The sequence below is a fragment of the Paroedura picta genome, chromosome 13 (genome assembly GCF_049243985.1).
Source record: "Paroedura picta isolate Pp20150507F chromosome 13, Ppicta_v3.0, whole genome shotgun sequence".
NCBI lineage: Eukaryota > Metazoa > Chordata > Lepidosauria > Squamata > Gekkonidae > Paroedura > Paroedura picta.
Window position 1 is genome coordinate 6,182,485 of NC_135381.1, and position 22,783 is coordinate 6,205,267.

At 50.2% G+C, this 22,783-nt stretch overlaps 1 protein-coding gene across 12 annotated transcripts in view; it reads left to right on the forward strand.

Moving 5' to 3' along the window:
• EP400 (E1A binding protein p400) overlaps positions 1-22,783 on the forward strand; it is a 61,625-nt gene that overhangs the window by 9,633 nt on the left and 29,209 nt on the right. For 9 of the 12 annotated variants that reach the window (XM_077309083.1, XM_077309084.1, XM_077309078.1 and 6 more), the window contains 21 exons: positions 2,705-2,792; positions 3,126-3,233; positions 3,884-4,275; positions 5,185-5,487; positions 6,299-6,484; positions 7,647-7,787; positions 8,692-8,770; positions 9,738-9,790; positions 10,168-10,225; positions 11,525-11,614; positions 12,607-12,714; positions 13,511-13,704; positions 14,142-14,319; positions 14,421-14,557; positions 15,604-15,773; positions 17,058-17,232; positions 17,338-17,474; positions 18,116-18,302; positions 18,616-18,782; positions 19,316-19,470; positions 21,246-21,509. In XM_077309083.1, the coding sequence (XP_077165198.1) occupies positions 2,705-2,792; positions 3,126-3,233; positions 3,884-4,275; positions 5,185-5,487; positions 6,299-6,484; positions 7,647-7,787; positions 8,692-8,770; positions 9,738-9,790; positions 10,168-10,225; positions 11,525-11,614; positions 12,607-12,714; positions 13,511-13,704; positions 14,142-14,319; positions 14,421-14,557; positions 15,604-15,773; positions 17,058-17,232; positions 17,338-17,474; positions 18,116-18,302; positions 18,616-18,782; positions 19,316-19,470; positions 21,246-21,509 (3,370 nt within the window). The remainder of the gene's footprint in view (positions 1-2,704; positions 2,793-3,125; positions 3,234-3,883; positions 4,276-5,184; positions 5,488-6,298; positions 6,485-7,646; positions 7,788-8,691; positions 8,771-9,737; positions 9,791-10,167; positions 10,226-11,524; positions 11,615-12,606; positions 12,715-13,510; positions 13,705-14,141; positions 14,320-14,420; positions 14,558-15,603; positions 15,774-17,057; positions 17,233-17,337; positions 17,475-18,115; positions 18,303-18,615; positions 18,783-19,315; positions 19,471-21,245; positions 21,510-22,783) is intronic. The other 3 variants (XM_077309085.1, XM_077309088.1, XM_077309089.1) reach the window with 2 other exon arrangements.

A 22,783-nucleotide genomic window follows, 5' to 3' on the forward strand; every position in this document is an offset into this window, starting at 1 on the left:
GGAAAAGGGTCGATCAACCCCCATAGAGGTCGCGACCCCCAGGTTGAGAACCATGTTTTTTCCCCAAAGTTAACGTCAGGAGAAATAACTGGAACCTCCTCCAATTTCCACCTCCCCCCCCCCCAAGCCTTCCCATCTCTGTCTAGACCTGGGATTCCCAACCAGGATTCTGGGCTACCCCAGGGTCCCATTCCCCGCAGTTTCCACGGCCTTTCCCAGAAGTTCAGACGACCGCTGACACCACTAAAAGTCACCAGAGACCACCACCCCCCTGTTTCTCTACGGGTCTACTCTCTTTCCCCACGATGGAATCGATAAATGATCAGGTGATTGGCCGGCTACCGCATCTTCCTTCCCCGCCCCCTTCTCTGAAGGGGCGTGGCACCACTTCCGGGATTCCTCAAAGCCTGAGAAACATCCCAGAGGTTCCTCCACGATCAAGAAGTTGCAAAGGCCGATCCTAGAGCCTTTGGTAACAAATGACATCATAATGAAATGAATTTTTTTTTTTAAGTAGCTGCCGACATAAGTGGCACTCTGGGCTCTGTGAGGTATTGGACAATGTCGGACTGCAGCACAGCAATGGGTGGTGCCAATCCTAGTTTCGTTTTATTTCCAAACATTTTTGCCCCGCATCTTGGAAGCAGTGGGTGACGTTGTGGACGCCGCATATCTGGCTTTGCGTGAGTTGTCCTTTTCAGTGCCAAAGTCTGCGGTGGAAATTGGACATTTTTTCCCCCATGAAGCCCTTATTGTTTTGCATCCAGGACAGTTAACAGAATTCTATGAACAGAACAATTTAACGTGGTAATTATTTTGTGAGCCCCGACCTGATCCAGCCACACATCTCCGAAGCACAGCAGGGTTAGTAATCAGAAGGGGAGGCCCACCACGGAATGCCAGGGTCGTGATTTATTCATTTATTTATATTATATTATATTTCCATTTCTCTACCGCCTTCCTCTCGACCAGGTTGCTTCAGGGTGGTGCACAGCAATGGCAATCAATGTACAACGTGGCTTAATAAGTTGGCATTAATTAAATTATAATACCATTTAAAAACAAAATATTCTGCATTAGCATTTAAGAAAAAATTAAAAGCATTATAAACATCCGCTGCCGTCTTCCAATTTGAGTTTAAATCATAGAATATGATTTCTGGGCCTTCATATCTCTAGCTAAGGATCAGGAAAGGGCTCTATAGACTACAGTGTAATTTTGATTGGTTGAGGTGCTAGTCCCCACCCCAGCATTTTCTCCCATATAAGTTAATAGTTGCTTGTATGGATGTCGACCCGTAGCATTTTCTGGATTTCCCCCGGTTGCTGGAGGGCATTTCCCGACACAGAGTCATATAGCAGTTGTGCCTCCCCCGCCCACCCACCCCATGCAGCAGGTCCTTCTTCTACATAACATAAGCCAGAGGATGTAGGTTCCCCAAACAGCCTTGCTGGGAGCCGAGGTGGCTATGTCCTCTGCCTTCAGCACTATGCCTGCAGGGGCTTCTGGGAATTGTAGTTCATGGGCATCTGGAGAGCCACAGTTTGGCCATCCCTATCTAGACACATTCCGTTGATTACACCCAGGAAGACCTTCAGCGGTGCTTTGCCTGTGCAAGCTCTGCTGATTTTTGGTTTTGCTTCTGTTGGCAGAGAGGCTTTTAGAAGATCCTGTTGTTGTTCTTAAAGTCCATTGTAGCTTTGTTTTTCATCTTGGCTAAGGCCAGCCCGGGGGTGGAAAATTCATATGCTGGAGAAGTATATTGGATTTTGGTGCTATTAAGAACATCAGAAGAGCCCTCCTGGATCAGACTAATAGTCCATCTAGTCCAGCATCCTGTCTCACGCTGTGGTCAGCCCGTTCTTCTACAGATCCAACAAACAGGACATAAGAGCCAAGGCCTGCATAAGAAGAGCTCTGCTGGATCGGACCAGTGGTCCATCTAGTTGAGCAACCTGTCTGACACCACAGCCAACCATTCCTTTTGGATGGCCAGCTACAGGGCAGAGAGGGACCTTAGAGCCTTCCTCTGCCATTGCTTCCTGGCTCTGGGGTTCAGAAGCTTAGTGCCTCTGAATGGGGAGGTTGCTCCTTAGTCACCATGGCTATTTAATCCCCCTTTAAAATAGTTTGTTTCTGTGGCCATCGCTACGGCCTCTGGCAGCAATTTCCACGTTTTGGTCGCTCTCTGTGCAAAGCAATGTTTGCTTTTGTCTAGCCTGACCCTACTGCCCATGGGCTTCATTGGATGCCACATCGCAGATCTAATTTGAGAGTTTTGTTTCCAATGCAAAAGAAAGCCGTTGTTGGATTATGCAGCCAAGCGGCTGGAGGGTTTCGGGATCTCAGAGCAAATTTGCTCTCAAGAAGAGTCAGCAAAAAAACCTGCAAACTTATTTTTTTTCCACTTCCTAGGACTTTGAGTGCATCATTTTAAACACAAATATTCTTTGTTCAAAATGGGTGCTATCTCTGGATATAATAACCATTGGGCTAAGAGTATCAGGAAGTGCCTTCCGCTTGATGTGCTGCAGATGTATTCCAAAATTGCCAGCAGCTCTTGGACACATCTCCCCCCTCCCTCCACGGAGCTGTATAAGAGAGACAGGAATTAGTTGTGAAATAGACTCTGGGAGTTTCTGTAAAAGAAAAAAAATGTGCCGGTTTAGCTGAATTCTGACTTTTCTGTTTTCTCTTATAATAGCAGGTGCATGCAGGGGCTCCAGTAACAGGAACGGTGAATGCCATAGAAATTGAAGCTTTTAAGAGACAACAAGCGCTTTCTTCAGCAGGTACGGTCCCTTCAGCAGAACCGACTTCTCCTTTTTAGGCTAACACGAGGATCACCACTGTCTCTCATCCACTCAAAACGGTTTGCCCGAGCCTTCAGGTTGTTGGTCGCGACAGGAAGCCCATGGCTTGTTGCCACGCCCTTCCCTTGTAGCCAGTAGGATCGGATTTGGTCCATAAATCTGTGCCTTTTAGGCCTCTTCCCCCTCCGAGGCCGTCCCTGCACCATAGAGTGCTAGATCTCAAAGCTCGGGGCCTCTTTCGTAAACATCATAACCTTGAACACACACCCCCTTCCGCTGTACCGTGCCATAAACGGAATTTGAATATCACAGATTCGTCTAAGAGACCACGAATTGAAGTGGGCCGTCATGGGATGGTTTTTCAGCATCCAGGCGTGGCTTCAGGAGTCCCTCTTCAACAGCTCATGCCGACAGCGCAAGGTACTGTGTCGCCACACGCCAGCCGCAGATTAATTAGCAGGCGGGACGTCGGTGCTGGAGCCAGAAGTGGTGGAGCGTGGCGTTGTTGTGTGTGTGTGTGTGTTTTTTTTAAGGTCTCCCGTTCCACCACGGGCTTCCCTCTTGCAAATTAATGCTTGGCGCGAAATGTCTGGCTCATGTCAGCAGCCGTGTGACAGTCTTCCGCCGTGCATGCGGGCATGTGAGAACCTGTCGCGGGGGCCGACGCGAATTCGGCCGCCGCAGAGCCGGCCTGCCTGTCCGCGAGAAGGCGGCTCTTGAGTAGAGGGCGTGATTACAGTTGAGCGTTAGTTATTACATCTGTGCCGTTTCTCTCCAAAAAGCAAACAGATTATGTGTCTCCAAAGTAGGAGCTATTGGGTCTTCCCCCCCCCCCTTCCATTCTGTGTGTGCCGATGTCCTTGCCAAACACGCCATCCGTTTCTGTGCATGGTAGACTGTGATGCCGATTTTCGTTTTTTTGGGGAAGTTGTGATTTGTCCTGCACCCTTTCTTCCAAGCGACGGTGTCCTGTGGGCAGAGTAAGCAGACTAGTTCCCTCCTCGATGTTCGCTGCAGTCCGAAGCGGCTTGGCGGGATTCACCCCTCCTCGTTCTCTCCTTGCTTTGCAGGGGGGATGCCTCCCACCCCTCAAGCGGTGCAGCTGACGGGGCAGAAGCAAAGCCAGCAGCAGTACGACCCTTCCAAGGGCCCCCCCGTGCAGAACGCAGCGAGCCTGCACACCCCTCCGCCCCAGCTGCCGGGGAGGCTGCAGCCCACCAATGTGCCCGTCGCGTCTCTCCCGGCCGCCCTGCAGCTCTCCCAGCAGCAGCCCCAGGTCACCGAAGCGCCGGTCCAGCCTCCGATCCACGTGAAGGCCCCGCCGCAAGCCGTCTCCGTCAGCACGGCCGTGCCGCACAGCCAGGTCCAAACCCCGCCGCAGCAGCCGGCCCAGCCAGCGGCACACGTCCAGGGACCCGTCGCGGCTCAGATAGCCCAGCCAGCAGGTCCAGCCCAGCAACAGGTAATTGGATGTGTGCGGACGGGGTGGGTGGGAAGAAAGAGTCTTCCCCCGTCCATTCCGGAAACCTCCCCCCCAGGGCCATCAAGAAATCCATTGGATAGAATGGAGCGAATGGGGTACCCTTTTTGGAACCCCTGGAAGTGGACCCTGTGGTCCAATTGTTGTGAAATTTGGAAGGGGGCCAGGGGAGAGTCTCCTGGAGCTACCCTGAAAGTTTGGAGGCTGTAACTGAACCCGCTCCACCCCAGGCCCCGGGAAAGGTGGAAACGCCAGAATTCCCATTCAAGTCAATGGCGCCTTTGACTTCAACGGGTGCTGAAGCCAAATCGGGCTGGATTGGGCCCCTGGTTGATTGCCGTTGATGACGTGAAACTGCTTCATACTGAGTCAGTCCCTTCGTCCACCAATCAGAATTGTCTACTCAGATTGGCAGCCGTTCTCCAGTGTCTCAGGGTCCTTGGCCCTCGTCAGCAGTGGGATGGGAGACCACCAAGAAAGTCCAGGGTTGCTACTCCCCAGAGGCAGGCAATGGCAAGCCACCTTGGAAGGTCTCTCACTAGGAAAATGCTGCCACAGCAGGAAGAGGCAGACTGCTGGTCCCCTGCTGCCCACCAATCCCCCCCCCCCAACACACACACACGCTGCCTCAAATTCCTCACTGTTCCCTGGGATCCTTCTGCCATCCCATAAAGCAGGGGTAGTCAACCTGTGGTCCTCCAGATGTCCATGGACTACAATTCCCATGAGCCCCTGCCAGCATTTGCTGGCAGGGGCTCATGGGAATTGTAGTCCATGGACATCTGGAGGACCACAGGTTGACTACCCCTGCCGTAAAGTGAGTATAGATCGCATGTGACCACCCCCTTAAAAAAAGAAGTCTGTCTCTCAAAATATGGCTGTCCTTTACAGACGGTGACCCTGGCGCGGACGTCGGCAGACCCTGTCCAAAGTTCCCAGCGTCTTCCAGCCAGCACCCTCCCTGCTACCTCATCCAACCCGCCAGCAGCCGTTTCCACCACGGCGCCGCAGCCCACCTACCCGCCCCAGGCCAGCCGGACCTCGCCAGCCACAAACAAGTCCACCTCTCCCGTCGCCTCGAAACCCCCAGGCTTGGCCGTGACCGCGGCCCCCAAGACCCAGAGTCCGGCCCAGAACGCGACCGTTCCGCCCCAGGACAGTTCTCAGGAGAAGCTGGCCGAGCAAGTTAAACTGGTAAGAATCTTGTCGTCTGATGAGAGAAGCGTCCGCGTGCAGAAGCTCTGGTGTGCATATGCTCATCTAAAAATGTGTGCACCTGGTTTTTTATGCCAGCTTTCCTGCCCCGAATCCATCGTTAGCCTTGACAGGCGTCTTGCAGAGCTTACTGGACCCAAATCCTTGGAGATCTCCCTTCCAAAAACTAGCCTGGGTTTACCCTGCTTACCTACAGAGACCTCACGAAATAAGGCTTACCTGGGCTGTCCAGGTCAGGGAGCGTGTAAAGTGCTTTAGATACATCATCTAATGTAGGACAGGTCTACTGTACAGCAGGGGTAGTCAACCTGTGGTCCTCCAGATGTTCATGCACTACAATTGTAGTCCATGAACATCTGGAGGACCACAGGTTGACTACCCCTGCTGTACAGCACAGCTGAACGGTTCATTTCAGGGAGGGAGGGTAGCAGCTATGCGACTCTAAACACAGTGATATCCTTCCATGGAATCCTAGATTTGGAAGGTACCTCTACAGTCATCTAGTCCAACTGCCTGCGCAATGCAGGAATTCACAACTACCTGCCCACCCACTCACCATATGCCTAAGTTAATAAAATCAGCATTCCTAACAGATGACTATTTAGCCTCTGCTTAAAAACTTTCAAACAGCAGTTCTCTCAGAGCTCTCTCAGCCCCACCTACCTCACAGGGGGAGGGGGGGAGGCGATTGCCAGCTTTGTGACTCCTTTGGGTAGTGAAAAGTGGGGTATAAAACATTTTTCCCCCCTTCCCAATGAGACATTTTCCCTCCTCTCCCTTGCCTTGAAAGGAAAACCAGGTCCACCAGCGAATAGCAGAGCTGAGGAAAGAGGGGCTGTGGTCTCTGAGACGGCTGCCCAAACTGCAGGAGGCCCCCAGGCCCAAATCTCACTGGGACTACCTTTTGGAGGAAATGCAGTGGATGGCGACCGACTTCGCTCAGGAGCGGATGTGGAAGAGGGCAGCGGCTAAGAAGGTGCGGTGGGGCCGAACCTGAAACGGAGCTGGCCGGGGCCTGCATTCCGGGGGGGGGGGTATCTCGCTTTAATTCCAGAGGCTGCAAGCTTCGCCTTTTCACCTCTGAACTGGGACGCTTCGCCAGCGGTTGGGCAAGGCCGTAAGTGCACTGCTGTGTCACGGCCAGAAGTTCTCCCAGTGGGGCATAAAATTATCTACATTTGCCTATAAAACGGAAGGGAACTGTATAGTCGAGGGTGAACTCACCTGTATTCTTTACACTTTGAAAATAGTTTTATAGTCCTCATTAGTAGAACGGTGGGCAAACGTTTCCCATACTTCTGACTATCCCCTCCGTCAGTTTCGTTCTCCTGGGAAACTGGGGTCGATTCTCCCCTTCTCTCTTAACCACCTTGGAGGGTCATGTTAAGAGGCATCGACTGGCCTCCCCCCAAGTCATCCAACAAGTTGCAGAGCTATTGGGCGTGCAGTTATGTGGCCGGGGTCCTCTCCTCTTTCCACCCCCCCAGGCCCATCATTAGCCTCTTGTGAGGGGGAGGGGGGTCAATTGCCCAAATAAGGATAGATTTCTTTTTAAATTAAAGAACCCCTGTGTCCTTTTGCTCAGAATAGGAAGCAGCAGCACCAGGGGGGCGGAGGGGCTATCCTCAGCTGACATTTTGTAAAAAACAAGGTACAGAAAACCAGCTCCTCTTCTTTCAACCTTGCCTACCCTTAAGCGTGTTTTTAGTATAAAACAGAGAAGGAAAAAGAACACTGTAAGCCACTCTGGGTCCCCCTCCCCACCCCTGGGAGAAAAGGGAGATATAATATAAAGTAATTTTTTTTTTAAGCTTACAGTGCAAAGTTGGGTTTTATAGTAGGAAGGGACATCCCCAGTGGCTGCAGACGGGCCCTTCTATCATTGCAAATGGGCAGTGGGATACTAGATACCAGAGTCAGGCCTTATGGGGCTTCCTTATATTCTATTAACATATTATTGTTATTGTTATTATTATTGTTGCTATTATTATTATTATTATTATATCAAGTCAGTTTTGCAGAAGCAAACTGCTAGATCTGCTGACGCAGCTATAAAAGCCACGCCGTAAAAGACGGTGACCGAGTTCTCTCGGGGGAGACACGAAAGCTCTCGCCAGCTGTTTTGTTTTCTTGCTCAGATGGTCCGAACTGTGGCTCGTTACCATGACGAGAAGAAAGTAAGCGAAGCGAGAGCCAGAAAAGAGGAGCAGAACAAGCTCCGGCGTATCGCCGCCTCGATCGCAAGGGAAATCGAGTATTTCTGGTCAAATATCGAGCAGGTAACTTCTCCACCACACCCCACTGTCCTCTACCTGCCAGCAGCCCAAACACTCTCCTAAGGTTCTCCCTGCTTGGTCATCACCTAATGATCCAGAGGGGGGCGTCGTCTCCATCCATGGGGAGGCCGGATTGTTTTCAAAGAAAGGTTTGGCTCGGAGCGGGACTAGAGGGCCCCTTCCACGTCCTTCCAGAGCTGGTCTCTGCCCTGTTTCTTCAGCCAATCGTAACAGGTTAAAAATTCTTTGGAACTGTGCAAAGGGAACTTACTTTTGTACAGTCAGCAAACGGTTATTCGTGTTGTAAGCTGGGCCCTGCTTTCATGATTTTGCACTGCTAGTGCTGGGCTTTGGGCTACTTTTTGGGACCAACCTGCAGGTAAACCGGAGCAGCGAAACGTCGGAGGTCGTTGTTACGTCAGCTGCGTCCTTTGTAATGCTGGTTGCCCTACCCCCTTTTTTAAAAACTTGCATTGCCCTAGTTTAAAGAACAAAGTTTGAGTCCAGTGGCACTTTTAATCCCAAAACTGGTTTATTCAAGGTATGAGCTTTCATGCGCATGCACAGTTTTTCAGGCGCCTGGAGATGTTTGCATGCATATGAAAGGTTATAACCTGAATAGAACTTAAGTGTCCCTGGCCTCAAACTTTGTTCTGCTGCTTCAGACCAACGGTGACCCACCTGAACCTAGTTCAAATAGTTGTCTGACTCATAAATGAGGCAGTGGTGCTGGGGGGTGGGGGGGACAGTTGGGAGGGCTTCTGGAGTTCTGGTCCTGCTGGTGGACCTCCCGATAGCACCTGGGCTTTGGCCACTATATGACACAAAGTGTTGAACTCGATGAGCCATTGGCCTGAGCCAACATGGCTTCTCTTCTGTCCTTAAATGCCGCCGTATATCTTTTCAGGTGGTGGAAATAAAGCTGCAGATCGAATTTCAAGAGAAAAGGAGGAAGGCATTAAATTTAAAGAGGCGTTCGAGGAGAGGTAATGCTCTTAGGCCACGTGGCTTTCTTTGAACGAGGCCACAATATACAGTGGATTTGGTTTTTGCTTAAATGGGAGGCCCTAGCCTGTACTTTTATCTGAGTGGGTCTGGTTTTTAGGCTTTCTAGTGATGCGTTTGTCCCAAAATTTATTAGGCAGAATGTAAAATTAGGGTGGGATTTGAGCCAGCCTCCTGCGATTATGTGGATTTTTTGCCCCAGGGCAGGGTGGGGCAGCTGGCAGGAAATGGCACCTCCCCACCCCCACCCCGTTCAGGGCTCAGTCATAGAATCACAGAATCATAGAGTTGGAAAGGGCCATACAGGCCATCTAGTCCAACCCCCTGCTCATTGAGAAAAGACACATCTGCTCCTCCGCAGCATCATGACAAATCTATTAGCATGGTATTGCCGGAGTCTGCACTGGCCTGCACCATCCCCACGCCACCCCATCATGTCTCAGCAATGCTGCTACTGCTTGGGTGACCCAAATGACTTTATACTTCCTCTCTGAGCTAGTAGCGTTGTCCATACCTTCAGCCCTGCTTGAATCTACAGTATGTATTCAAATTCAACACTTGTCTCCTCTTGGATATGCCATCAAAGAGGCATATCTTCCAGCTGCATCCACAATAGTGATTTCTGTGTGTGCATAAATAGCTTTTGTAAGGAGGGGGGGGGGGAATCTTAACATTCTGGATCATCTTCCTTTTGAGGTGAATCTAGGGCAGGTACTACACTTTCGGGGCTGAATATCCGGCAAAGGAAAGCTCATCACGAACAGTAATGCTTGGAGCCACCATCTCCTCCCACTATATTTTAAATTAGCCTTCCCCAAATCTTGTACGGCCAGGTCGCTTTTCCTTCGGCGTGCCCGTTTAGTTGCCATTTCTATTGAGGAGATGGGGAGAAAATGCGGAAAGTGCTGGGTGGTCTGCAGGAAGTGTAAAGCCTTCCCACTTTTACAGGCAAAGATACAAGGCATCTGGAAGACATGCTGTTGGAGAAAGAAAGCGACTCGGTAAGGCCTCTCTCCTCCCCATCACCCCTTCTCATTTATTTCGTGTTTGTTCTCAGCTTTATCGGCATTGCAAACCTCAAAGATTAGCATGAAATTTCCCCATTTAGACCTTTGAGCGAAAGAAAGCAAGGGTGGCTGGTGGGGGTTTTCCAGGCTCTGTGGTCATGGTCAGGTAGTTTTGCCAGTAACTGTGGCTGGCATTTTCAGAGGTAGGACACGGCAAGACAGGAATCTCCGTGTCAAATAGACCCCCTTCTTGCCGGGTCCTACCTCTTGCTTTCCTCTTTCTTCATTGTGCAAGTTGCAAATGCTGATGCTGATGAATGCGTTCGAGTGCTCTTGCAATAGGTTTGAAATGTTTATGTTCCTTTTTGTAGGGTTCTTGGTCATCCGGAAGGAAGAGGAAGGCAAGCGCCTTGTTGACAGATGACGAAGGTTGGCCACTTTCTCAGTCTAGTGGCTGGCAAGCTAAACCACTGTTACCTCTTCTGCCAGGGCCACCCATTTTTCTGGGGGGGGGGAATGCAATGGGCAAATTGGTGGACTGTATCTTCACTTTCACCGGAACTCCCCTCGCTTTCTCTTGAGTGCCATCGAAACCCTTTCCATACAAATCAGTGGGGCTTGTGTTCATTGGTAGCCACCCAGTTTCCCAATCTCTCCAAACTGAGGCAAGGATTCTCAACCAGAGCTCTGTGAGGGTTCCCCGGCCTTTCCCCTATCCTGTCTTAATGGACTCGGCCACAAGCTATTCCAGGCATTGCTGCGAAAGCAGGAACTGGCCACTTCCATTGACCCCGGGGGTGATGTTCTCACCCGTTTACCGTGCTTGGGAAAGGGGGCAGAGCCTGGATGCCTACTCCTGCCTTGAACCACCTCCTTCCTCCCCCCCCCCCCCGCCCAGTCCCTGTCAGACGTGGCAGGGAGGTGTGGCCAGTCGACATCACTTCCGGCCCAGTTCCAGGGCTTGAACTCCAAGAAATATTTCAAGGGTCTCCTCCATGGTCAAAAGGTTTAAAAAGACTGGTTTGAGGGGGGAAAGAGTAGATCTGGAAAGTATCTGTGGAAGAAAAAGCATCCGACACCTGATGCTCAGCATGGCCTCCTCGGGGTGGCATCGATTCTCCAGGGTCTCAGGCAGCAGAATGTCTTCTCTATCATTCAGGAGGCCAGGAGTCAGACCTGGGTGCCTCTACACCCAAAGCATGTGTGTCTGCCAACAAGTCATGACTTCTTTTCTCCACAAATACGGTTCATATGAATCTACCTTGCCATGTCCAATCAGTGCCCATCCCGGTAAATATTAATTGCCCTCTGATTGGTTGTAGGTCTTTCCCAGCCCCTATTTCCTGAGACCTTCCATGTTGAGAGTAGAACCTTTGGCCTGCAGAGAAGGTGCTTTGAGACCGTGTCATGGTCCTGTCCCTTCTGTGTCTCCGTTTCAGAGGGGAAGCCAAACAGGCAGTATAAAGCTAGGTCCAGTTTTAATCCATTCCCAATATACGAAGCTCCCGTTGATGTCAGCAGAACTTCAGCAGTGATCCGGGGGGAGGGTTAGCTGCAGGCACACGCAATGCAAAACAGCTGAGTGGGCTTAAGTTCTGAGATCAGGCTTAAGTTCTTGTTACGTGGGCTCTCTTTGAGGATACCGAGCTGTCAAATCAGATGGTCCGGCTGGAATGTGCCATTTCTCGCCCTTGACCCAACCGTCGAATGTGTGTTTTTGTGTTCTAGTGGAAGATGAAGAAGAGACCATCGAGGAGCAGGAAATGAAAGAAGGGCATGTGAACCATCAGATGGAGCTGTCCAATTTGGCCAAGGAAGGTGAGTGCACACAAACCTCTATCCACATCTGCCTGTGCTTTGGAGGGACCGTTGCTCAGTGCTAGATCATCCGCTCAGCATGCAGAAAGGCCCAGGTATTTGGGCTTCAGGTATTCAGGCTGCTAGAGGCTGAGAAGAAGCCATCTGAGAAAAATGGGGTTGTGCTTCCCTTTCCTCTGGTCAGAAGCCACTAATGAAGTTCTTTACTTGCCCCATCTGGCTGGGTTTTTTTTGTGTTTGTTTTGTTTTAATTTGTTCCTTCCCGGGAACTCTAAGAATCATAGGTAAGGTCTTCAGTCCACAGCGGGTTAGGTTGGCTGAGACTGGTTCAGGGTGATTCATCGAGCTTCACAGCAGAGGGGGGAGTTGAACTTCATTCCCTCTTACCTTACGGAGACCCAGCTTGGTGTAGTGGTTAAGAGCAGGAACCTCTAACCTAGAGAACTGGGTTGGATTCCCCAATTTGCCACATGGCAGCCAGCGGGGGACCTTGGGCCAGGCCTCTCAGGGCTCTCTCAGCCCCTGCCTACCTAACAGGGTGCCTGTTGTGGGTAGCAGAAGGGAAGGCGATTCTGAGTCGCCTTGAGACTCCTTTGGGTAGAGAAAAGCAGCATATAAGAACCAACTCTCTTCTTCTTCAGTAATCTCAGGGCTCTCTCAGCCTCCCCTCCCTCACAGGGTGTCTGTTGTGGGGAGAGGAAGGGAAGGCGATTCTAAGCCACCTTGAGACTCCTTTGGGTACTAAACTGGGGGGTAAAAAAATCAATGATGATCTAACCATGTCGCCGCAATGGCCCTTGCTTTTTGTAACATTATGTGCGGCTCTCTGGTCATCTTTTAAAAGTCTAATTTCATTTAGTATTTTCATTATGTCCGAACTCGATCACCCCAGTGTCCTCGATGCCCTCGAAAGCTCCCCTCCTTTTAACTCGCTCTGCTTGGCATTTGGGTTATGCCATCATCTCATAATTTCCTCTTGCAACCCCCTGCAGCCGAGCTGCCTCTGGACGATTTGGTCAAGATGTACGAAGGCGCCTTTTCTGAGAATTTCCATTGGCCCCAGCCGAAGCGGGACAACGAGGAAGAGACTAGCGAAGAAGGTACACGGGGCAATAGGGCTTTGTTAGGTCCTTAGCAAGGTGCTGGCTACTCTTGAGAAAGTGTGTTTGCACAGTACTCAACCTGGCACTTGTTTCTTGGTTCCAGGTGGGCTTTGCCCATGTTCTTAATGTCAGCCGTGTCTGCATTCACTTTGTTGTACTTAGAACAAAGATTGAGTCCAGGGGCTTCTTTCTTTCTTTCTTTCTTTCTTTCTTTCTTTCTTTCTTTCTTTCTTTCTTTCTTTCTTTCTTTCTTTCTTTCTTTCTTTCTTTCTTTCTTTCTTTCTTTCTTTCTTTCTTTCTTTCTTTCTTTCTTTCTTTCTTTCTTTCTTTCTTTCTTTCTTTCTTTCTTTCTTTCTTTCTTTCTTTCTACCTCTCTTTCTTTCTCTCTCTCTTTCTTTCTCTCTCTCTCTCTTTCTCTCTCTCTCTCTTTCTCTCTCTCTTTCTCTCTCTCTTTCTCTCTTTCTTTCTCTCTTTCTTTCATCATTCTTTCAGAATTTTTAAAACTAACACCGCATATTTTATATTTCTATATGTATTTTTATTGACATTTAGGCTCCCTGAGCCTCATTTTATGGAGCGCTGGCCAATAAATCTACAAATAAATAAATAAATATCATATGACTTTTGTCCATGCTGTTCCCACGAACCCTGGAATGGCCTTTGGGAGGTCAAAGCAGACTCCCCCCTCTCCTTTCCCCCAGGGGAAAAACAGGCTCTAGCCAACCCAGTGTGCCGAACATTACAAATAAACCCCAGCCTTTGCAAATCGATTGTCCGTTGTTTGCTTGGCCAGAAATGGAAGACCATGCTGGAGAAAGGGACCTTCTCCCGAAGGAGCTCATTCTGATCGACTCCCTTCTCAGCATTGATCAGTACAAGGGCGTAGAGAGAGCGGTCCCCACCAAGAAGCACGGAAGAGACATCGCGGAAGTGGCGGCCGCAGCGGAAACCCTTTTGCCGAAAGGGAGTGCCCGGATCACCACCTCCGTAAGTGATCTCCATTTCAGGGACGTGAAGTTGTTCATACTTGGAGGACAGAACTTGATTTTGTTCTCGTGGGCTCCCTGTGAGAAAATCTCTGGGTCATTGTTTCCTGAGTGTGACTGGGTGGTCAGGAAAGGTTCCTCAACAGCTACGCATAATTGTCGTTCAGCACTTTGTTGGTGGAAGCCAGCTTAGTTGTAATTCCATGTCTGCATTAGAGAGCCAGCATAGTGCTGTGGTTAAAAGCAGCAGGCTCTAAACTGGAGAACCTGGTTTGATTCCCCGCTCCTCCACAGGCAGCCGTAGCACGACAGGGCTTGTTATCGGCTGCCGTCATTCAAACGGAAGTGTTTTCCGTGAACAACACGCGGGCCCTCGGATCCTCACGTGTCGAAAAGACGAAACCTGATGATAAAAGACAACGTGTGATGTTGTTGCAGGTCAAATACAACACCCCGCCTCTTCTCTACGGCACCCTTCGAGAGTATCAGAAGATCGGCCTAGACTGGCTGGCCAAGCTGTACAAGAAGAATCTCAACGGCGTTCTGGCGGACGAGGCTGGCCTCGGCAAAACAGTGCAAGTCATTGCGTTTTTTGCGCACCTGGCCTGCAACGAGGGTAAGCCCGTTCCCTTGGATTCGGCGCTGTTCATACCCAGCGAGTCCGATCTTGTCGAGGGGGTGATCGTTTTCATTCTCCTCTTTCTGGTCCCTTCCCAGGCGACTGGGGCCCTCACCTTGTTGTCGTTCGGAGCTGCAACATCTTGAAGTGGGAACTGGAACTGAAGCGTTGGTGCCCCGGGCTCAAAATCCTCCTCTATATCGGCAGCCAGCGAGAACTCCGAGCCAAGAGACAGGTGGGACATTTTAGAGGTGTTGTGCTGTTTCTTGCTCAGGGTGTGGGGGGAAGAGCCCTCCACTTTGCACACAGAAGGTCCTGAGTTCAATCCCCGGCATCGACAGGTAAAAGGGTCCAGTATTCGGGGTTCTGAAAGAACCCCTGCCGGTCTAAGTTGACGGTACTGACTTTAATAATAATAGCAGTAATAGTAATAAATATATTCTTGTGACCCGCCCTTCTCAACAGACTCAGGGCAGGTAACATCCGATTAGCAACACTGTACTATACAATATGTAAATGGTTAAAAATTACATGATAGGTTTTTAAAACATTGGAATGATTGTTAAAGCCACTCACGTTACGGTTTAAACCAGCAGCGGCAGCAAGAATTGCAAAATGGGGACATACGGCTAGACAAAACGAGATGACTAGTTACAATGGCAAAACTGACCGTCTTAGTTAAAAAAAGACCATTACAAGAATTCAGTGATCTCTTGGGTGTTTTAAAAAGAATTTGTGGATACATAAATGTACATTGTTATTTTTATGACGGTACAGGTCATTGTCGAACCAGAAATAATGTTTAAAAGAACGAATAGAGTGTAGCTGGGCAGAGAAATTGTATAAATTATGGGAAGATGAAGAGCGTTATTTGTATATATATATTTTCATAATTGTTTAAATATTCATCTAAAAGTTATTATTTTTCCTTTTCTGTTCTGTTATTCTCTTTAACTTAAAATAATATAATAAAAATAAATCAGGAGTGGCCAAACGGTGGTGGTCTTCAGACATTCATGGGCTACAATTCCCATGAGCCCCTGCCAGCACATTGCTTGCGACAGAGCAGCAAAACACAGCGACCGAAATCAATAAAATGCTGGCTTTGGCATTCCTGGCGCTGTAAACGTGTGGGTTTGCAGTGTCACAGTAAATGCAACGTTTTAAAAATGTAGGTTAGGAGAAGAAGAAGAAGAGGTGGGCGAGTTCTCCGCCTGTTCCAAGGGCTGCTTCTGTACCCAGGGACTTGTTTGTCTTTGTCCTTCTCTTTCTCTTCCGTAGGAGTGGCTGGAGCCCAACCGCTTCAATGTCTGCATCACCTCCTACAAGCAGCTTTTCAAAGGCCACCAGGCCTTCATGAAGATGCGGTGGAAGTACCTGGTGGTCGACGAGATGCAGCAGATCAAGAACATGACCGAGAAGCACTGGGAAGCTCTCCTCTCTCTACGCAGGTGCGAAGCCTCCAGGAGCATTCCCTTCCCTTCCCTTCCCTTCCCTTCCCTTCCCTTCCCTTCCCTTCCCTTCCCTTCCCTTCCCTTCCCTTCCCTTCCCTTCCCTTCCCTTCCCTTCCCTTCCCTTCCCTTCCCTTCCCTTCCCTTCCCTTCCCTTCCCTTCCCTTCCCTTCCCTTCCCTTCCCTTCCCTTCCCTTCCCCTTCCCCTTCCCCTTCCCCTTCCCCTTCCCCTTCCCCTTCCCCTTCCCCTTCCCCTTCCCCTTCCCCTTCCCCTTCCCCTTCCCCTTCCCCTTCCCCTTCCCCTTCCCCTCCTGCTGCGCTTTTGGATTTGCTGGCCCTCTGTGGGTCACGTTTCCCACAGATCTGGGCCACTGGCTTTTGCTGTCCCTGTTTGGGTCAGGAATCCAACTGTCTGTGTGGAGAAGTGGATAGCAAACGGAGGGAGAGCCTGGGTCCAGATTCAGCAATTTTTTTTGGTCTGCATGGAGGAGGTGGAGTATTGGCATGCCCAACCGATCTCTGAATTTCTTTATAAAGTCACTTCTAATTGGGCTCGTGGATGGGTTTCCCCTTTTCAGTTATGAATTGTAGAATCATAGAATTGGAAGGGGCCAGACAGGCCATCTGGTGCAACCCCCCGCTCTACGAAGGATCAGCCCTAAGCATCCAGGATAAGAATCTGTCAAGCCACTGCTTGAAGTCTGCCCGTGACAGGACCATCTCCTTAGGCAGCCTGTTCCACTGCTGAGCTGCTCTGAATGTGGAAATTTTTTCCTGATATTTAGCTGCTACCATTCTACATGAGGTTTAAACCCATTACTATGGGTCCTATCTTCTGTTGCCAAGAGGAACCTTTCCCTGCCCTCCTCTTAAGTGACAACCTTTCAGGTACTTCAAGAGAGCCATCCTGTCCCCTCTCAGCCTCCTCTTCTCCAGGCTGAACATCCCCAAGTCCCTCAGCCTTTCCTCACAAGGCTTGGTCTCCAGGCCCCAGATCATCCTCGGCGCTCTCCTCTGCCCCCTCTCCATTTTGCCCACATCCTTTTTGAAGTGAGGCCTCCAGAACTGCACACAGCACTCCAGCACTCCAATGCAGTACACAGCGAGACTAGGACATCTTGTGATTTTGGTGTGATGCCTGTCTTGTTATCATGGTTTCTTTTGTGACCCTGATTGACTTGCTACTTTTCCAGGGGTTCTTTCCCTCCCCACCCTTAAGACCCATGATGGACGGCAGTCAATGGCTGGAACATTAAACCCATTTAAATCTGCCTCTCTCCGCAGTCAACGTCGCTTGCTCCTGTTAGACACGCCCCTACACAACACCTTGATGGAACTGTGGACCATGGTGCACTTCTTAATTCCCGGGATCTCCAAAGCTTACCTGGATTTCCCGGTGAAAGCAGCCAACGAGGAGAATCAGGATTACTGCCACAAACTTGTCATAAGGCTGCACAGGGTGAGTTGCTCATTCTGTCTTTGAATTATGCACATCCACCCCAGCTTCGCTCAAATAACGTTGATTTAACACTAACTGGGAATTTTCCATTCCCCCCTCCCCCAGATGATCCAGCCCTTTATTTTACGAAGGTCCAAAAGAGACGTTGAAAAGCAGCTGACGAAGAAATACGAGCACGTGCTGAAATGCCGGCTTTCAAACCGACAGAAAGCCATGTACGAGGATGTCATACTGCAGCCGGGGTACGCGGCCGACTCTCTGATTATGGGCTTTTCACACACACACCTGGAGTATTTAACCCAGTGGAATCATCCGTGGCAGCTTTTATGCGCTGTTTCGTGAACATGGTCCACCTCTGGGATGTAGCTTCAGTCGACGAGATCCTCCATGGGGAAAACAGTGCATTAACTCGTGCGCAAGCCCTTCCACATTTATGCGAATCAGTGAATTGACTGCAAAAACCCAGTGAGGGGATATATTTTATGGTGCAGTGCTTCTAATCTGGAGAGTTAGGTTTGATTTCCTCTATGCACAACCATAGACTCTTAGGGCTCTTAGACCCATAGACTCTTAGGGCTCACAGGGTGTCTGTTATTGGGTGAGGAAGGGAAAGGTGTTTGTAAGGCCCTATTATGGGGGAAGTATGAAAAAAAAACTAGGTCTTCCACATTGAAGTTTCCACCCAATAAGTGTCTTGCGGATCATGACTTTATGTATTTAGACCAGATGTCCAGGTTTTCATTTTGTGTGTCTGTCTGGCTCAGTTTTCCAAAGCGGAAATGATATAATTAGAGATTAGCAACGATGATAAGTAGTCCAACAGTTTGAGGCTGTCCCCCCAATAACTCATAGACTCTCCTGCTTTTTTCCCACCCCTTGTCAGAACTCAAGATGCCCTCAAGAGCGGGCATTTTGTCAGTGTCCTCCACGTTCTGATGCAGCTCCAAAAGATCTGCAACCACCCCGACTTGATAAACCCCCGGCTTTCCAGCTCCTCCTATGTCTCGGAGCCCTTGCAGTTCAGAACGGCCTCGCTGGTCTTGAAGGCACTGGAGCACGACCCTTGGAAGGTTGGTCTGTCGAATGCGGAGCCTGAAGAATTTCCCTCTCCGATCTCATCATTTTTAAGCCTGACGCTCTCACTTTTGGATCTGCTCCAGGCTTTTTCAACCAGGGTTTTGTGAAACCCGGGGATTTCTTGACAGCCCTGGAAGGGTTTCCCAAACGGGTGGGAATGAATTAATGTTTAGTGCATTTTTTAAATGGGTGAAACATTTGTTGTCTGATATGATCATATACGGTCATGTGGTTGTTGTTAATTTGGCTGGCGGGCTCAAAGGCGGCCCTTGCCTTTGAAACCTCTCCGCAATACCTCGCTTTCAGGACGCCGGCCGGGGCCTCTTCGATTTGATCGGGATCGAGGACAAGATGACCCGGTACGAGTCGCAGGTGCTGCCGAAGCAGAAGGTCACCCAGAAGCTCATAGAGGAAATCTACACCTCTCCTCCTCCTCCCCCGAGGCCCAATCCAGTGAAGCTGAAGCCAAGCAGGTATGTCACGCTGAAAGGGGCAGGGGGGATGCGGATGGATGCCAGCAGCAACACAAGCCAACCTGGAATCTTTTGGGCCCGTTTTGCTAGCAGTTGGGAAACAGGATGCAGTGCCTGCATGGTCAGTTGCCCTTTTTCAAATGGGTACGGAGAAGAAGAAGGGAAATGAGGTTTTTGCTACTGCTGTAAGGAGGATGCTCCCAGTGCTTACACAGGGAATGCTTTTACCTTTATATATATAGATATATTTTCTAGTATTCTAGAAAGAAAATAATTTACCTTTGTGTTAAAAAAATTCTAATGTAAACTAGAGTTACCATTTTTAAGCACTACAAATTCCATGCCCTCCTCGGAGTTTGGGACAGATTTCTACCACTCACCTCTGTGCCTGAAGATGTAACACAAGAAGATTTATAACCAGCCTGATTTTTGTTTTTTGGTTTTTAAGGGGGACTCGAATTCTGTTTCCGTCTCCGAGGTTTTGTGTTTTCTTGGGGGAGGGATGATTAATATCATGCCTCTAACTCTGCCAGATTATTCCAACCGGTTCAGTATGGACAGAAGCCCGAAGGCAGGATCGCGGCGTTTCCGAGCGCTCAGGTGCAGCGCACAGCAACCACGGCTACGGTGGCTCAGCAGGGACAAGTGCGCGGAAGGTCGCCTGTAGCTACGGTGTCTGCGAATCAAGGTAATGAAGGTATCGCAGACCTCACCATCTCCTGTCTGCGGATGCTGCACGCTAGCCTCTTAATCGTCCCACTCGTTGGCCATGTTTTTCAACCAGGTTGGCACGTTGAGGTCGAGTGTTTCATTGGATAAATGGAAAAGTTTGGTATATAACACGGCAATTTGACAGGCACGCCTCTCTTTGTGCCCAGCTGGCACGCACGGGCACAAGACAATCACGCAGCAGACCAAACCAAGCTGGCTATTTGCCTTTGGGAAAGGGTGGCCGAGCTTAAGAGTTTGGCCCACAATAAAGCATCCGGAAGCCTGGCTCTGCCGCCCTCCACCGGGGACTAACCAACCCTCATTCTGAATGTGCCGATTTGACCATCCGAATTGACCCTGAGTGATCTAGATTTGTTTACGGCCTCCTCTACGGAGGGATCGTCCTGCCCCTGCTGTGTAGATCATGTTTGGGCATCTCGGCTGGGTCAGGGGACAGAGTGGCGATTTCCCTCTCATTCCCCAGGGGATTGTAGATCTGAGTGCATGAGTGTTTATCTGGACGGGTAGGACAGTTCCACTCCTGATTAGCGGATGATGGTTTGGGAATGCTATTTCCAGGCCCCTCCCATTTGAGACTGTTTTGTGTCACATGGGAACTATGTGGATTGACGACGGCGTTAGGGAATCAGATGTCTGAACGCCTTGTTACAGAAACACCGCCGTGCGTGGAAACCAAAGCGTTCGAGCCTGACCTTTTTTGCCGATGAGTTTGTGTGCAAGGATTCTTTGATTCGCCCTGTTTATTTATTTGGTTTTATTCCCTTGAATATGTAGACAGCCCTCTCTGCTTGAGCAGGCTCAGGGCAGCAAACAGCACATTCCTAAAAGCACATTAGAATCTCATCTTAAACGGAATTCTACCAATTCCATGTTTAGATGGAATTTCTCTTGCATTAATTTCATCCCATTGGTTCTGGTCCATCCCTCCGGGGCAAGAGAGAACAACTCTGCTCCATCCTCTACATGGTAGCCTTTTAAATACTTGAAGAAGTACCAAGGTGCCCCAAGGTGTATATGGGGCATTCTGTCTGGGGCAGGGATCCTCTGCATTCTTGGAGCTTGGGGGGCAACAGTGGGAAGCCTTCTGGAGTTCTGGTCCTGCTGGTAGGACCTTCTGAGGGTACTGGTGTTTTGGCTACTGTGTGACACAGAGTGTTGGACTGGATGGGCCAATGGTGACGTCAAACGTGGCTTCAGGGTGTAAGCTTTCCAGAGTTATAACTTCTTTTGTCAGTCTTGAGGGGCTGACAAGGAGAGCTTTGACTCACTGAGCTTCGATCCTTAAACTCTTGTAGGTGTCTCAAGGTGCTCCTGGACCTGAATCTACCTGTGCTACTACAGACCAGCTCAGCTACCTCCAAAATGACCATTTCGGTTCTCTTTGGCACGGGGAAGAGGGAGAGTCCAGGGTCTGAGGGTCTCTCCCACGATTTGCGCAGAGCCCCCGCCTCCTAGAACCCTCATGGCTTTGGCAGCCCCCCTCATAGCCGGTGAAGGTGCCCATCGGCTGCCGCAGCAGGGGACGCCCCGGATCACGCGTAACACAGCAGCCAAGCTAGCTGATCGTATTTATCTTCTGGTTTGGGGGTCGTGTGTGAGTAGAAAGGTTTTGCGGGGGAATTCATGCTTCTGATTTTAAAAAAAACACACGCCATCCAATCCAGCGGTACGCGAGGTCCAAACCCGAGGCCGAGTCTAACGGTTTGCACCACCCGACCTTATCAATTGCAGCCGCCGTTGCCTCCGCCGCACCCCAGTTTCAGAGCTCTCAGGCGTCTTCCGCCGGCCCTCCGAGACAGCCGGCAGCAGCAGCAGCAGCGACCTTCGCCATGACCGCTGGCCCGGCCCACCCTGCCAAACTGCGGGCCCAGACCACTGTGCAGGCCTTGCAGCTAGGCCAGGCCCAACCGCAGGCCCCCGCCACGCACACCATCCAACACAGTGTGCTGCCTCAGAGGCTGGTACTGACCTCTCAGGCCCAGGCACGGTTGCCTAGTAAGTGCCCCCCCCCTCCAGGGTTCTCCCTCCGCCGCCGGCCCCTCCTTCCAGGGTTCTCCCGCCTCTTTGTTTTTATTTCATGCTTCCCTGAGGTTAAGTTACGAGGCACCCTAAAGATGTGTACAGAACAATTTGTCGTTGTCTCTCTCTCTCTCTCCCCCCCCCCCCTTCCCGGTCTCCACCACGCCCCGCCTCCAGCCGGCTCTTCCGAGTAGCTCGCTCACCACCCCCGTTGCTTTCGAGCACCGTGTCTCAAATTCGGACAAGAGAACAATGGGAAATTTGCTGTGGACATACGTTAGCGGTGTCAACTTAATCTCCTCGTTTCTGCATGTTTTCCTCTGCTGGCCGGACTTCCTCTGGACCTGGGAACCTTATACTTCTAAAGATCTTTTCCTAATTATATACACTTCTCCCCTTTGTCTTTTTTTTTTTTGAAACACTAACCTCCATTCTGCTAAGATTGTCCTCTAGACTTTCTCGGAGACGGGTTGTGACGGTCAGGCCAGAGACGGGCGAGCGATTCCCCTCCCACCGGTGGCTTTGCTTCCGGCTCGTTCGCACACTGCCTTTCAGCATGTCTAGAGAATCTCCAGCACTGACTTACTAATGGTTTAATTCCTCGGGGGCAACGGGGAGGGCGGTGTGACGAAGCTGCCTTTGCAAAAGCCAGACATCTCCTAAGGTTGGGAGGCAAGCTTAGATCAACGGCTCAAAGCCCAGAGCAGTCTTCCAAACGGAAAAGCTACGGCCGGTGTGTTTCGAGTTGCCCTTTTTACACGCACGCTTCCGAGAGAGGCAAAACGAAATCCGATGGCCGTGTCCGGGAAAGCCATCGCAAAACGCCTTAAGGACAAGTTCCGGGTGGCTCTTTTTTTATTCCTGTCCCGTCCAAGCAAATGCGGCTTATAGGCAGGAAACCGCAACAGGCCTAACGTCTTGCTTAAGCTGCTGAGCCTCCTTCCCATTAGTCCTATGCGAGCTTTCGAGCGTCTGCTGGTTTCTCAAACGGGTCCTGTATCGCTTTTGAAAAGGCAGTTGCGGTCGACCTTTAACGACTTTTCCGCTCTCTGGTTTTCACAAAGTGTCACATGAGCGTTGCCAGGTTGGCTTTTGTCACGCATAAAAAGAACCAGACGACTAACTTCTTTCTTCCCCCCCCCCGCCTCCACCTTCTCATCGAAAACGTTTTCCTTCTTTACAAACCAACACCCGTTTTCGTTGTGGTTGGATAAAGCTGGTACCTGTGTAATTTTTATATGACACTTTCT